Here is a 16,896-nt window from a genome sequence, read left to right on the forward strand (position 1 = left end):
AGTTCTTATGTCGGCGTATTTCACAAAACTGCATACGTGCATGTTGGGAGAACTTTTTGCATTATAAATGGAGTTGGTTTTAATAGTGCGTAAAAAATTATTTCACAGAATCTTGTTTACATATATACAAGTTGATATACAGCTTAATCTGATTCGTCAGAACTACTGAGATAATTCGACAATAATGAGAGTCCGCCATTCTTGGCATCAGCCGGTTTTTGACTATCTAATTTCGTTGTTGTTGTCGATGATGCTGTAGCAGCCTGATTAGTGGTAGTTTCTGTTACCGAGGGAGAAGTATTTGTAGTTTCCTTTGTTATAACAAGAGCAGTTGCTGCAGTTGGGTTTGATTTATGGATGACAAGTGGCGTTTTACGTTTTACGAGCGGCACAGAATTTGTAGATTTAAACTTAATGGCATTCGCTATAGTCGGTAGATGAGTTTTGGCTTTCTTGGCTTCTGTTGGTAAAATTTGTTCATCCTTGACATCTTCAATAATTTCTTCAGCCACAATTTTGCTTCCACTTTTGCTTGTTTTAAAATTTATAGACCTTTTAGGAAACAAATTTTGAATTATGGGTACAAAATTACAAAATATTACAAAGCTTACTTCACCAATTCTTCATCTTCTCTTTCTTCGCGTTGTAATCTTTCTTGCTCCGATTCCGTGGTGTTGTATTGTTGCAGCATGGATTCGTAATCCACGTTGTGATGACGTCGATTCAAGTCCCTCAACTCTTCCAACGATTCAAGCGTTTCAATTTCGTTCCGCGATTGCTGTGTACGGTTTTCAAGCAACTTCATTGGATTATTCGCCTCTTCCTCACGTTCTTCCTCTAAGAGATGTGATTTAGTTGTAATGGAATTTATATACATTTATTTGAACTTGTGAGCTTACCTATCTGCCTACGAGCTTGTTCTTCGGCTAGTTTTAGAGCCATGAAATTTCTTGTAGCGCCTGCTTCAATTTCATAATCCGTGTTTTTTGGATCGGTTTTAAATGAAATTTCCTGTAGGCAACGTGTACACTTAATGTAAAAACGGTAAATACGTATTCCTAAATATGTTTCATTTTCAACATCCTCCTTTCGTGCATTAAACTTTTTTCCTTTATAGATATATTCTCCACAGGTCTTGCATCTCATGTTGAATGGTGCCATTAAACGTACGGTATATTGTCTGTTCTTAGCCAATTTCATACGGGGAATTTTTGACGGATCAAAGTCCGGAGGATAATATTTCTGTAAATAAATTAATTATTACTATAGCACGTTGTATATATTTTTTGATTAATTCAACATACATTCAACACTTTTCGTTCCGACATTTTGCGGCGAGATTAAAACGTTATGAATGTACTCCAAATAATTCTAAATAAAATCACAGTTGTATTTTTATACTACAACTAATATTTTGGTACAATTCTGTAAAAATAAAATAAATAACAAATGTGACAATGTTTATATTCAACTAAAAATATTTAGTGATGAGAGCCGGTAATCGATAGTTGTGTAATGTAACTAATTTGTATTGGACGTTGCCGTACCAAACAAATAATTACAATTAGGAGCGCCATCAAAGAACAACTACAATAATAAATCTTGATGTTCCCTGCTTATATCCTTTCTTTTATTACCGAATTAATCAAAGTAACCGTAAAACTGTCAACTAACGATACAGTCATTTTGATATATAGAATAACTTTCATCTTTATGTTCAATTTGGAAAGCAGATAAATTATATCTAATATATATTTTAAGCAATTGTATTTGTTAAAATGTTTTATTTTATTTATTTTAAAGATTTTTATTTTATTTATTTTAAAGATCATTCTAATTAGAGTTTTAGTTGTTTGTACATACATTATAAATAAATAAATCAAAAGTCACATAAGTGATGTGATGCAGAGAATATAGATACATTCTCTGTGTGATGTTCAGTATAATGTGAATTTATTTGTACCGAATACAAAGTGCAGAGAATGTAAAATATTTATGAATATTTTATAAATCATTTGTTTGGTATTACTTTTTAATGAAAGTTGCTGATCATTTTTCCTGAGAGGGGTTATTTTTAAAATTTTGGATAAACGGAATTAACATAAAATACAAAACTTAAAAAAGTAAATAGAACCTACCAGAGAATGTAAAATAATTCTGGTATGTTCTCTGCCTACTCTATCAATTTTTACAAACCATATGGCAAAAGATGTAGGGCGACATCTAGTTGACAATTCTCATTCTAAATTTGATTAAAATAAGCATTGGCGCTTGGCAACGCTGTAGTGGCCGTGATTGTCGGAATCAATTTTTAATATTGTCGACGAGACGTGTGGTTTTTAGTAAGATAAATCAAAAATTGTTTAAAAATAGATAAAAAGAATAAGAAAAAGGTAAGTTTTGCACATAAGAATTAAGTGAATAATGCAGAGACATGTTGATGGATATATATATTAAGTTTTCAAAAGTTAAATTATTTCACCATTGAGATGAGACAGTGTAGCAGTCGTGATGACTGCAACATGGTTGGGTAGCTAGGTAGACAAAATGTCGACTATTGAGAAATTAATCAGATAAGTACTTAACATTCAGTATTAATAAAACGCAAAGCAGGAATTATGAAATAATATTATTTGCCACATCGTTTACATGCATTTTGTAAAGATTTCGGTTTGCAGTGTATTTTTATTTCGGTATTGATTTTTTCTTTGCTTATATCCATCAGTGTTTTGGAATCGTATTTTAGCTCCTAAATGGACATTTAATGCAAGTAAATGCTAGTTTTAATTACGCATACGCAAGTAATATATTGGGTATATCATATACAAATGTGAAGGAACAAAGATGGAAATTCTAGTATGAAATACCAAAAGTTGAATTATTTGAGAAATCGAGGAAGGTGTATGCAACGACCAAACAGCCCCCATTTTGCTCTTTATCGTGCGTTCATAACGATCTGCAACGTAAACCTCCAGCGCAAATGGCGTGTCTTGGCTCCATGTGTGTCAAGTCCATGTGCCTGTTGTATTTAGTGTTCAGCTAGCTCGTGTTTGTTCGCATTTGCTTTTTGTTTCATTTTCGGTTCAGTTCGTCTGTGCTCTTTGTGAGACCAAAGTGTTTTCTCAATAATAACCGACATGGTTCGACTGCAATTCGTTTTTTATGGGTCACATTTAAGAACATAATTCATTAATATTTAATAAAAGTTAAAATTTTTTATTTTAATAGTTCGCAAGTGCAAGCAAAAGTTTGAATTTTAAAATTTTCAGGTTTTCAGGTATAATGCAAGAATGTTGTTTTTCACATATTTTTTAGAGATTCTTTTGCATGTTTGAAATAATTTGTTTTTGGTTTTCAAATTTAACTACTACAAAATGAAGGGTATATGTTCTATATATATCTTAAATGAAATATGTATTGAATATGCCAACTTATCACTCTTTGGGTAATAAAAAAACAACATATTTACTGCATCAGATATCAAATTTGTAGAATAAAAGCACGATTCGAATAATATTTGTTAGTTTTAAATTTAATTTTTTTTAAGAGCTGAAATATATAATATGACAAACAATAGAAAATTAATTTCAAAATACTATTGTATATCACAAGGGTGTATATTGAATTGTATTCATTTGTACCGAAGCAACGTTATAACGTAGTGCCCTTATAAAACTTGATTTATCGGTCAGTATGTATGAGAGCTATATGATATAGTGGTCCTATCTCAACAATTTATTCGGAGATTGTAGTGTTGATTTCGACAAAAATCCTTGCTAAATTTCATGAAGATATATTGTTAAAAAAAAATAGGTTTTCTCTACAAGACATGAGAAGCTTCTTGAGGAGAGAAGAATGTGTGTAAGATTTCAGATCGATATCTCAAAAATTGAGGGACTAATCTGCGAATATACAGACAAACGGACGGACATGGCTTAATCGACTCATAACGACCCATGCTGATCATTTATGAACTTATTTTATAGAATACATATTCTTAATAATGCCTATAGTGGCAAAAATTTTATTAGAATACTTGTGATAAATAGTACGCATACATTCAAATATTTTCAAGCGCAATGAAATTACTATTTTACTAGAATACTGATTTACAACAAAAAAATATTGGCATTTTTATTTCTTCATAGTATATTATTAGTAAGATAGTGTGAAGAATATATTTCTTAAGTCTACAATTGCTATACAAAAAGTAGAATAAAAAGCGAGACATCAAAACAACTTTGAATTTTGTTTTTCTTCTTTTCGTTCTTCATCATGAAACACATATACAAATATGTATGGATCACAAAAAAGCCTACATAATTTGGCAAGTAAAAAAAGCAAATTTACACCATGAAGTTTCGTGCTTTGATGCAGGATCCTGAATACATGCGAGAATTTCTCTATATTATACAAACATTATCAAAATTGGCGAAAGCATGTGTAATGAAAATATCGATGGACAAAGTCTATTTTGTAGCCAATGAGGAATCCGGCAGTACTGCGCCATTAGTGTGGGTGGAAATTGATCCCAAGCAATATTTCGCTGAGTACACGATGCAAGGTGTCGACAGTGAAAATGATCCACATATTGTGCTAAATATACCGACAATGAATTTGGGTACTGCACTATCCTTACTGCGTAACAATCCTTCCTACTGTAAATTGAAGCTTACAAATTTACAGTTTCCTTGCTTAACAGTTGACATTGATGCGGCAACTAAAGGTTCAGATAAGTCGCGTCGCGCTATGCATCACGTACCTGTGGATGTGATACCACGCTGTGATTGGCCACATTTCGCTGTGCCTACTATTCCAGAATGTAAGCTAGTATTAAATGTGCCATCCAACCGTTTAATACGTGGTTTAATTGATAAAATAAAAAATCTCTCGCCAACAATAATCTTTTACGCCACATCTGCCGGTGAGATGAATTTGGTTGCCGAAACGGATATGGCAACAATAACAACACGTTATCAAAATCTTGAATTACGCACCATAAATCCAGGTGATAGCGACAAGAGCAGAGAGCAAATAGAGGCATCTTGTTCGGTGGACTGTAAGAAAACTGCATTATTTTTCTCGGCACTGCAAATACCATCAACAGAACTGTCATGTGGCATAGCTGACGATCGACTCATACATTTAGAAGTAAATGTACGCGATGGCGTTACCATTCACTCCAAATTGCCAGCTGTTTGTATATAAACATCAACCGACCAAGTTTATCAGAAATATAACAATAAATTCACAATTTTTTCCAACATTACACTAATCAATAATTTTTAATGTATTGGAAGCCAATCGATTTTTCGAAACAAATCCAGTGAAAGTAGTTCTTCCATTTTTTTTTGATAACTATTTTTTTTTATTTTTATTTTTTTTTTTTTTTATTACATTTACAACATTTTAAAGGCATATCCGAAAATGTTAAATATTATGTCCCGTAAAATAAGAATTATGAGTTTTTTCAAACATCTGTTGTGTTTAGAAATATTTGATAAATGTAGTGTAATGTAATGTATTATGGCAAATCAAATCCATAAATGTTTAAAACTTCTTTTAGAATCCCAAAATATGTAATACTTACAACAGTGAAATCGCGAGAAAAACTTTTATTAGCTTTTCAAGCATTCGTTACATAAAAATTCTCTATCATGGTGTTTGGGGAGTTTGCAGCTACGTCGAGATATTTAATGAGAACTTCACAACAGAGTCGGTGACATGTACTCAACCTTATTTAGCCACTGTCGTTGCCTTTATTATTTAAGTCGTCCTAATTTAAGCCCACGCAGTCGGTACCTTACTTGAAGATTAATCTTAATTACACTCCTATTTGAATGGGATGGTTGCCATTTCCAGTGCAGTTCAGTCCATGCTTGAGTAATAATATCAACTTTTAGTTCGGTTATCTAAGGACACATTCATTTTCACTCAAAACAAATTTATGCCGAGTATTGCACTCGTATCTTAGTCGGACCTATGTATATGTTTGCATCGTCATAATAATAAAAGATAATAAAAACCAAGTCAATACCAACAATGCACAGCAAAACTTGATTATGAGTTTTTCAACGATATCTCCATGAAAGCAACAATTCAACTCCTACCTACTAATGTATGAAAGAGTGCATACATACAAGTACAGTGAGCACTTAAACTCAAACACTCAAAGTTATAAATAATTTATAAAAAAAACTTTCAAATATAAAATAAAAAAAAACAAAAACAAAGGAAAATCACTAAAACATCGTAAGTTTTTGCTAAAATCTATAAAAAAAAATATATATATATATATGATACTATTTATTAAATATTAACCAGAAATCCTATCAAAAGTTAGATCAATGTGATGAAAATTAAAACACGAAATTATTAACACAAATTTCTCTGAAGGAATGTGACGCATCCTTAACTTCGCTACCTAATCGCTTCTGACATTGATTTTTTATTTGCACCGTTGTCTTGGACAATAATCCTTAACAAATTTCTCGTCAAATAAAAAAGTTTCGCATACAAGCACTTGTTTTCGATTGTTCAGTTTGTATGGCTGCTATGCTATATTGGTCTAATATCGACGGTAACGACGAATGAGCAGCTTATTGGGGAGAAAAGGACGTGAGCCAGAATCTCAAAAACTAAGGGACTTGTTCGCGTATGTATGTACATACAGAAGAACAGACGCATGTGGCTAATTTTTTTTTGGAAATTGAACCATATATATGTGTTATATACAGATATTCAGTTATATAATCATGACTATTATAATTTAAAAAAATGCATATAAGTTAGAATTTTGTTGCAAAATCTTTATTTACTTATACAGCAGTACATCTTTTCGGCAAAGACTCCACTAGAGCTTTACAGACTTTATTCAGTATTCATTACCCTGCCTCTTTTAGTTTTTCTCATAGGAAGCATTACATATTATAAACTAGTGATAACGGTCCATTATTTCGCAAATCCAAAACAGCGGATTAACTCCGTACCATGAAAAACATCCCCATATCATGATATTACCGCCTCCGTGCTTGAAAGTTTTTTGCATTTTCTTCATCGGCGCAACTGATAAGCGCTGAGACAACAGCAATCCGATTGTTCCGCTGTCTTTTGGTTAACATTGGGACTTTCCAGGACAACCTTCCCGGAACATTATTTTCTAAAACTCTCTTTGAATAGCTACAGAGGATTTGAAAGGATCATCTTTTGATTAAATCTCTATATAATAGTCATCCTGAGACGTCGTTGTTTCAAAGCAATAAACACAAATTTTTGGGACTTTTTATAAATTTTGAAATTATTATTATGGGTATAACCGTTATGTTGCAAGTGCTTTTCTTAATACTTAATTGTAGCAAAAGGTAAAGTTTTAACAAATATACTAAAGATTATATACATAGTTACGATACAATTGTTTACAAAATAATGCTTATAATTGATATTTTTATTACTTGACTTTATTTTTTGTCATATCAACAAATACACACTTTAATTTTATTTGATTACAGAACTACCATTATGGTGTTATAAAAGATATTTATTGTAGGAATCGATGACAAGCAAAACGTATCCGAAAATTGTAATATAGATTGTTAATTCGGAACCATCCATTTGATTATATTTTATTGTCAGTAGCTGAATATATAAATACATATATATTTATATTTAAATATGACCCCAACTATCTTGTAATTAATATATGTATGCATTTATATTGTAGAATATCTTGTCATGTCCATTTTATGTTAGAAGTTTTCGAATCTTATATCTACCATACCTTTCTAGTTAACCTAAGCCCTCTATTCGAATAATTCCTAAATAATGATACATCTTGCAATCTAACAGGCAGTTCTTTAAAAATAATTTGGAATAGTCCATTTGATGCATTGTTGTGAAAGCAAAAAGTAATTGGCATTTATTAAATAATTCGACCTTGAGAATTTAATACTGAAAAAATGTTTAAACTTTTGCCAGCACTGTAGATAGATATGGACATACATACTTATGTTATGTACATGCATATATATATGTACATAGTATGTACACTTGTGCGCGAGTATCAAAATGTACGAAAAGTGTATAAAGAATCCAGTTTTATTTCGGAACTGTAGATCAACGTTTAAAATCTTGTGCCAACCACCGTCTTCAGAATCTGGTTCTAGGCCTTCTCTATACTGTATTCTTATATCCATGTTCCTTTTTAAATATTTTTGTGTTTCGCTCTCAAACACAGCGATACATGCTAATCTACATACATATATACATATGTACATATTTGCTGTGCCCAGAAAACTTTGATTTGTTTGCATAAAAATATATTTATGTATTTGTTTTTGACTGATTAACTTGAGTTATTGAGTGGGGTATTGCGTACTCTTCGCCGGCAGAGCGCATTCGCTGCTCTCCAAATTTTAACTCGTGTGGGGCCTGATAGCTTTACACATGCATATGTGTGTATGTAAATATTTGGGCTTATCTGTTTCACTGTTGCCGCTGCCCTGTTCATCAACATTCATTTTGGTTATAAGTTCGGTGTTTTATTTAATGTTTATATGTGTTTTCATTTCAACTAGTTTGGCAATGGACATGGGTGAATTTATTTATTTGTTCCTGTTATGCTTATCATGGTTTTGGTCACTCATACTTACATGTATATTGGATTGAGAATTGAAGTGTGTTTGTTGACATATATTGCTATTATGTTCTCAAAATGGAGAAGCTATAAATATTAAAATAATAATGTCAATAAATTATTAAACATACTACCTAGAATAACTCAATAAATTACTTACATACTGCAAAAGAACTCTAGATAAGTTGACATTTTTTGAATTTAGAAATTATTTTTATACAAAGTATGTACATATATTATCTGTTGAACTTCTATTTAAGAACTAAATTCTGGTGCTACTCAGGTAATCTGTAAGACAAGGCCTCTATACTACCTAAAGCTTTTCGTGTGGTCTGATCCTGGATACATCAATCCTGCACCAGTAACTTCAAAATTAGATTATACTTGCTTTTACAGATTTAAACCCTTCTCCACAACCACTTACTGTTTCTTAGAGATCAAAAAGGAAAGTGTTTGCTTAACTTTTCATATACTTTGTTAGCACGAATTGGTTTCATCAGAAGACGATATTGTTTATGTTTTATAATGGAGTTGTGGTATAACAGTTCTTTATATGCACTGGTGATAATATAACCTTCATTTTAGACATAATATTGAATAATAACTAAAGCTAGAACGGCTGTTGAAAGAAGGGAAATCCATTTTGGGGTCACAATAATGCAACTTATGAAACCCTTATTTTAGTTTGTAAATGATATATTACATAAGTACAATACAGGCTGCGTAATCGTTTATGTCGGTAATTAAACATTTTGCAAACCAATGGAGTTGGTTGTATATAATTAGAAAATTCAATTCATTATAATTTTAACCATGAATATTCTCATATCGAAACAAAGCGCTGACATGTTGACGCTATATACTGGAAAATTATATATGTATATAGTATACATACAGCTATGGACAGAGATTTAATGCACTTGAATTGGAAATAGGAAAAAAAAATTAGTATTTCTTGTAAGATAGCGATATTTTCATGAATTTATTGTAAGTATATCCATACTGTTTCTCTCGCCTCTTTAAATGCGTAGGCAAATAACCGTTATCATTTCCATTCAGATGTTGTTAATTGGTTTTTGTAAAATTTGGTCATAAATTCATTGGACAATGATTTAGCGCAGTTATAGTTTTCGGGCATTAGTTGTGTTTGGTCTAACAAACAACTACTCTCGGTTGTGAAGTTATATTTAATATTTAATATTATTAAATATTTTAATAAAATGGCAAAAGGAAAATACTGTTCATTTGAAAAAAGAAGAATAATTTGGGATATTTACAAAAACAAACGGAACAAACCAAGTAAAAATTGCTCATATAGTGAAATGTTCCAAAAAAATTGGTGTACAATGTCAGCAGAAATGTTAAGAGTGATATGTTAACTCAAAACAAAATTCGTAAGGCGCTACCTCGCAAAACACCTGGCTTACACAAGAAAAATTTCACTTCTCGATTGGCCACGCAAAGTCCAGATCTAAACCCAATCGAGAACTTGTGGAATGATGTCAAAGGAAAAGTTGGGCAAAGAAAAATTAAAAATTGCGACGAGCTTTGCGCAGGAGTACAGCAAGCATGGAACTCTATTCTTTTGCACAGATGCCAAAGGTTAATAGAGAGCTTGCCACGTAAATGTGAAGCGGTGATTAATAATGATGTTTATTCCACAAAGTATTAACCAGGTTACATACAATATCAAAGAATTTCACGCTACTTGTTAATAATATTTATTTTGCTTTACAGATCTTTGAAAGTGTGCTAATTACATGTCCAAATCAATTTTGACCTAATAATGTAAAGTTAAACAAACGTTGGATTTTTACTATAAGAAACTAAGTATTTTGAATTATTATAAGTGGTTTTTGTATAATATAACGGTTTTACTTTCTTTAAATTTAACTTTATTAAGTGTTATATTTCACAATAAAAAAGTGCGCTAAATCTCTGTCCATAGCTGTATGTTAACCCAACGTATGTACATATTCTCGAACACATTCCATATTTCTTGGATTCATCGCTGAATCAAAAAATGGCTGCTTGTTCCAACCTTCTCACCAAACTTATCGTTGCGTTATATTTTTTTCAAACAAAACGAAGGAGTTGAAGGAATACTATAGCTGCCGGCTATTAAGTTTGAAAGAAACTGCGTAGCAAAAGGAGCTCACTTTGCCGTGATCAATTAATGCGTTCACTTGACTGATGTTTTATTTAAAATGGTCCAAATAAATTATAACATTTCAAAATCAGTCAATATTGACATTTCGATATAAACTATTGCATACGCTGTATGAATGATACCTATATACTATTCTACTCCAATAGGTAAGAAATATTTACCGAAAACTTTTCACATCCGTTGCAACGTCAATGCTACTACTGTAAATTTTGAATGCGTCATAAATTTTGTTTCCTAGAAAGTATATTTTTGTACACTTTATATATTTACATATAAGTAACGACGTATAACCGTTTGTTATTTGTAACAATGTCTGTACATATGAATGTAAGAGATAGGAATAACATTAACAAATTTCGTGTGCTTATCAATATAAGAAACTGTTTTTTATATACATTTGTACGTATAAAAACTGGGTAAATACTTCCAAATGAAATTCGCGTTTCAGTGGCGACATACAATGACAAAAATTATAGGTCGAGAATATTAAATTGACTTGAAATACAGTTTGTTGACCCCATTTTACAAATGAGAAACGTACTCAACGTGTTTCGAGGTCGTGCCCAGGGTGAGACCACATACGGAGTAACGGAGTGATGGAATGAAGATGCAAAGGATAGAAGGGCGCATTCGACATACATACAGATATATATACACAATGTACATACATACATAATTCACTGCGTACTTATTGATTGTAAATATGTTGTGTAAATTAAAGTCTGTCAAAAGTCAACAAAATGCTAAAAACAATTGGATCACAAGCCTAGAATCGAAATGTTGATAAATCACTTTGGTTACTTGGCCTAAGTGAAAAAAAGCATGTATGCTTTTTAGACCCAGCAACAACAACAAATTGTGCCTTATTTTGTTGTTTTTGCCCATGAATTGCTGTGTGTTGTGATTGCTGTTTATTTTCAAACGCTGCTATCATATGTTTGCTCTTACGCGCTCAGGTCAAACGATTCCATATACCTATACAACTTTCAATCCTAACACAAGTAAGGCCGTTTACTTCTCAGCTCTAAGCAATTACCACACTTGCCAGCGACATGAACTCGGGCGAAAGCCCGCATGGAAGTGGTGGTGGTGCTGTGGATACACGAGACCACCAGGGGACAGAGGTTAACCAAACCAGAACCAACCGTCCAGCAATACCGATAATAAGTAGCACCAAGTTGTTGGATATTATACTACTAGTATACATATGTATGTATATGTTTATGCGGAAAACCGGAGTACGAACATGTGGCTAAGTAGGAGCTTATTCTCTCTTACAGTACCACGAATTTTCGGAGAGTTGAGTGAACTGCTAAACTTGTATTTGCCTGTTGACAACGTATGAGCCGAGCAATATGTTTTATGAGAGAGATATAGAGAACGCATGTCCAAACTCGTGAGTCCAACTCGTGTGAATGGCCTGCAATTGCAAAGTAGCTGGTGGCAGCAAGATTTTGCTTTCAGTCTCTTATTTGAACTCGGTGCGGTAACAACTTGGTAATTAGTTCTGATAGTAACAACGATTATATATACATATTTATTTATATATAAATTAAATATATAAATATAAATTATATAAAACGTTCTTTGTGATTGCGGCCGTTGCTAGTAGGTGCAACGAGCGAGGAGATATAAACAGAAAAGGTAGAAACTGTGTTGTATATAATATGTATCTAAATACATATATATATTCGTGTATATAGCAAAATTAAACTCCTCAAACTCGCAAGCAGTGAAAAGAAATGATTGCCAAAGTTAGCAACAAAATCTCACAGCACAGGGAGCGACGAAACCGAAAGCAGTGCATATACCTTATACATATGCACATGCTCAAATATATACATGTCGGCTAGTATATAATATGCCATAATTAACAAAGCAAAATGTGGGCACAATATATTATAATAAAAATATAAGAAACTCCAAGTGAATACATTTGCCGTATTGAGTGTTGTGTTATATAAAAAAGTAGATAAAACAGCAAGACAAAAAAATATAATATCTAAATGTAATACAAAAAACTTAAATAAAATGCAATGATGTTTCGTAATTAAAAGACACGGCAACAGTTTTGGTTCTTCGGTGAAGGCGATAAGACAACGGTGTTGAGGCATTTTTAAATGTTAAAAAGTAAGCAGTTAATAAATATTTTAATAAAAAAGTCGAGAAGACTAGATTTTAATAATTTGTGTATTTAGGCGAAATTTTTAAATGAAATAACATGTTATATATAATATCATATGTATATGGCATGTATATGTATATATGTAAGTATGTACAAACTATATTATACATAAATATGAAAAGTCTCAGACTGATGGATCATATGGTTTAAGGTATGGAGCGAGCAGTAAATTAACCAAAAGGTGCATATGGCTATTGGTTTGCGAGTATATACTCGCATGTACATACTGTGTATTTGTTTGTGTGTAGGCATGATTCACACATGCACATATATTATATATACTTAATGTTGTATATCACACAAATACGACATTTTGTTGTGCCGAGGCGTTCACCATTCTCTCTCCTCCCCCAAACGTTTACCATTTCGTTTTCATTGCTTTTGCTGCGCATTCAGTGTGTCGTCGTTCGACATCCCCATCATCTGAGCACCAGACATCGTCGGTTTCTATTTTATTTTAATTTTCTTTGCAATGCGGTGCGCAGCTGCCATTACTTTGTACATCGATTTTATATTTAGTAGAAATTTTCTGTTTTTCTCTATGCAATATATGTACAAGTATGTAGATGCATGCCTATATATGTAATTAACGAAGTGTGTAAAATGACAAACGGAAAAAAATTAAAGAAGAAAAACTAATTTGAAAAGTGTTCAAGATTTTGTTATTTAAATTGCACTTCCGTAGGTGCGTATGTATGCGTGAAGGGGAAACGGATACGTTGTTGGTGGTTATAAAAAATAGCACATACTTACATATACATTTTTACATTGTGGCTTATAGACTGCAAGCAAAAAGAAAAAACACCATTTTAGAAAATACTGCTTGTGTGCGTGTGTTTTTTTAAATAAATAAATTAGCACTAATAAGTTAAAATAATTTTAAACAAGATTTACCTATTTAGTAATATCTTTTTTTCCTGGGCGTAATGTAATAATTGCTTTCTAAAAATATTTTCAAGAATTAGTTAAATTCATACTAAAATATATTAAATTTTTTTTTTGTTTTTAATAAAAAAAAACTTTCCAAAGCAAATTTATCTAAACTTAAATCTGGAATTACAAAAAGTGTACATGTGAAATATGTGTATATATATAATACATATACGTTTAAATATGCGTATGATGTGCTTGAGCGGTTGAGCTTTAGTTTTTTACGTCTTATAATAATAAGAAATTACTTATGTTTTCAGTTACACATCCTGAACTAGATTAATTTTACATTGTCTACGTATGTATTTATTGAGTAAATAACATACAATTATTTTAATACCTTTATATTATATTAATATTCCTAGGTATGTATTGACATATATACAAACATACCTAGTTGATATGTAAATAGTATATAGCTAAAACCCTGCTTAGTTTTACAATACTCAAGTACTTTAACAATACTCGTATTTGCATATTTCTCATTTCAATCTTAACACCTCAACCCTGGTACAAAAACCATTGGTCGGAGCGGCATACTCAGTTTTTTTTTATATTTTTCATATTCACTATGCGATTTTCATTCGTAATAAGTTGAATTGCTTTACAGCTGTGGAAGTAAAATTGTACTTACTTTGTAACGATATAGCTTTCGCAATTTTATTGCGCTTGTTAATTTTTCAAGCACTTACCATAATAAAATATAAAATATAAATCAAATATTATTATATATAATATGTTTGAACTTGGTTTTAAACAGAAGGCAAGGATCAGGAAGATAAAGTACACAATAAAAATCACATCGATTACTTTTTTTATTAAAATTTTTAAGATCTAAAACAAATTTATTGACAATTTATTGTGAAATGCAAAGTTTTATATACCTATCACACATTTCAATGTATAGCAGGCACAGTAAAGCTACATATTGTTATCTCCTCAAATACATACAAGAATCGATGTGCTATTTTATATACACATTTGTATCTATTACTTTACATTATATATGGTACATATATATATCTAATAAGTAGCCTTAAAGTAAATCGTATGTACCATCGCCATAGTGTTTCATAAACTAGATTGCCCCACTACCAACTGTTGTACTCTCGTCTCGAAAAAGGGTAGTGTCGTTATGACGTATTATCAGCGGTGAACGAATGTGGAGTAAAAGGAGGAAGTACTCAGTTTCACTGTTCGTTTTAAGCCGTCACCATGGGAAATATTAATAGCTTTTTATTAATATAATGTATTTATTTATTTTTAAAATTAGACAGTAGCAAGGAAAATTAAAAGCTTTTAAATTAATTCATTTGCTAGTTTTTAGTTATAAGTAATTGTATTTTGGTATATCTGATAGTTTTGGACTAATTAAAAATTCTTATTAATCCATTTACTAATTAGAGTAGAATTATTATAAATTAGTATAGGTAAATTTGTATGTATAAGCACCGTTAAGATTATTAAACACCTTGGTATTTTTTATATATATATTATACTCGTATGCATGATATTTTAGTCAATAGATCTATTTATAGATCTATGTGCCTGTATATAATTTTGTTTTTTATTTTGCAAGACATAAATTTCTCAGTACCTGTAGCTTTTGTGAATTTCTGCATAGTTTATTTTTATTTAATTTTCCTTCGTTTCCATCATTTGACTAGTTTGTCAACTTCGCTGGTTATTAGGGACGATATCTGTCCATTCGCTCTTGATTGTCTATCCAGTATATTTTATGTAAATAAATACCATTTAAAAATTTATATGTACATATGTAAATCTAAATGCATTTACCTATTTCCACTCATTTACACATATGAACATTTGTGCATAAGAAAACTGATGCTTAATGGGCTATTACATGAGTTTCATGCATTTCATACGGTTGCTTGTACTTGACTTAACAACGCAACTTAGTTCGATTGCTTTACTTTAGGTTAGGGTTGTTTTTTTCTACTCGCTATTAGGGTAGATTTCAATAAATTTCAAAAGAAAAAATAAATGAATTACCCCATAGAAAAGTTCGTATACGCTTTTTTGATATTAAAACAAAAGTTATCATAAATTTTAAGCTAATTTTGACGTTTACAACTGTTTTTCTACAGTTTAGCTGTAAACTATGTAAACTTCATAGAACTTAAAGTCGGTTATTCAACTCGAGACTGCTGAGATGAATATATATATGTGAATAATTATAACAAAATGCATTCAATAACATGGATGGGTGGTTTACTCCGACAGATCTTCGATCGATTGTTGCGTGGGTTTAACATATAAAAATAAAAATTCCACTTCTTAAGAAAACATTAGTCTGTCCTAATAAAAAGTCTCAGAAATGTACATCGCTTGTTCATAGGTTCAATAATTTAACCTACTTTATGGTATTTTCTTTCCCATTACAACCAATATCGTCGTTGTAACTATTTTGATGACCGTATGTGTATAAAACAAACTATGCTGAAATAATTTTAGTTGTTGCTCAACAATTACGAGTGCATTCAAACATTCAACGAAATCATTCTCCACAGGTTATTGTTTATTAGAAAATCGTTAAATAAATGAAATAAGAATTTTTTCAAATTGCACTTAGATAAATACATATGGATGTATCTGAGGGTTATCTATTTGTTGCCACTTCGCAAATTGTGCCATTATATTACTTTTGGGGTTCTCAAAATAATACCATGTGTATGTATGTATGAGTTTGTAGATACATACATAAATATATACATATACGCATGTATGTATATATGTATATATATGGTATTTATTCATATTTGTCGTTGAGTAATCTCGTACGTGTTCCATTTTAACGGCCTTGAACTCATTTTCTTGCCCACTGTTGCAGTGAGCAATTTACACTGAAATGTACAATTTGTTAAACAAAAACAACAAAAATATAAAGAAAAAAAAAGAAAAACTACAACAGCATGTCGAAAATGTGCGTGGCAAGTGGAGTAGCATGTCGATACGGCC

At 31.3% G+C, this 16,896-nt stretch overlaps 3 protein-coding genes across 3 annotated transcripts in view; 2 read left to right on the forward strand and 1 right to left on the reverse strand.

The window, feature by feature from the left end:
• Positions 1–53: 53 nt before the first annotated feature.
• Positions 54–1,485, reverse strand: LOC106617084 (splicing factor YJU2). The gene is made up of 4 exons (XM_014234077.3): positions 1,305–1,485; positions 900–1,242; positions 612–837; positions 54–552 (listed from the first exon to the last, which is right to left on the reverse strand). Exons 1-4 carry the CDS (start codon positions 1,326–1,328, stop codon positions 144–146), a joined length of 1,002 nt encoding a protein of 333 aa, XP_014089552.2. The 5' UTR covers positions 1,329–1,485; the 3' UTR covers positions 54–143.
• A 787-nt stretch (positions 1,486–2,272) lies between these two features.
• Hus1-like (Hus1-like checkpoint clamp component) lies at positions 2,273–5,282 on the forward strand. Its single transcript, XM_014234058.3, has 2 exons — positions 2,273–2,393; positions 4,315–5,282. The coding sequence occupies exon 2, from the start codon at positions 4,354–4,356 to the stop codon at positions 5,206–5,208; it is 855 nt and encodes a 284-aa protein (XP_014089533.2). The 5' UTR covers positions 2,273–2,393; positions 4,315–4,353; the 3' UTR covers positions 5,209–5,282.
• A 7,183-nt stretch (positions 5,283–12,465) lies between these two features.
• ctrip (E3 ubiquitin-protein ligase ctrip) overlaps positions 12,466–16,896 on the forward strand; it is a 29,584-nt gene continuing 25,153 nt past the window's right edge. Inside the window, exon 1 of the mRNA XM_014234054.3 lies at positions 12,466–12,932. The gene's annotated coding sequence lies outside the window, so the exon portion shown is untranslated. The remainder of the gene's footprint in view (positions 12,933–16,896) is intronic.

The sequence above is a fragment of the Bactrocera oleae genome, chromosome 2 (assembly GCF_042242935.1).
Source record: "Bactrocera oleae isolate idBacOlea1 chromosome 2, idBacOlea1, whole genome shotgun sequence".
Classification (NCBI taxonomy): Eukaryota; Metazoa; Arthropoda; class Insecta; order Diptera; family Tephritidae; genus Bactrocera; species Bactrocera oleae.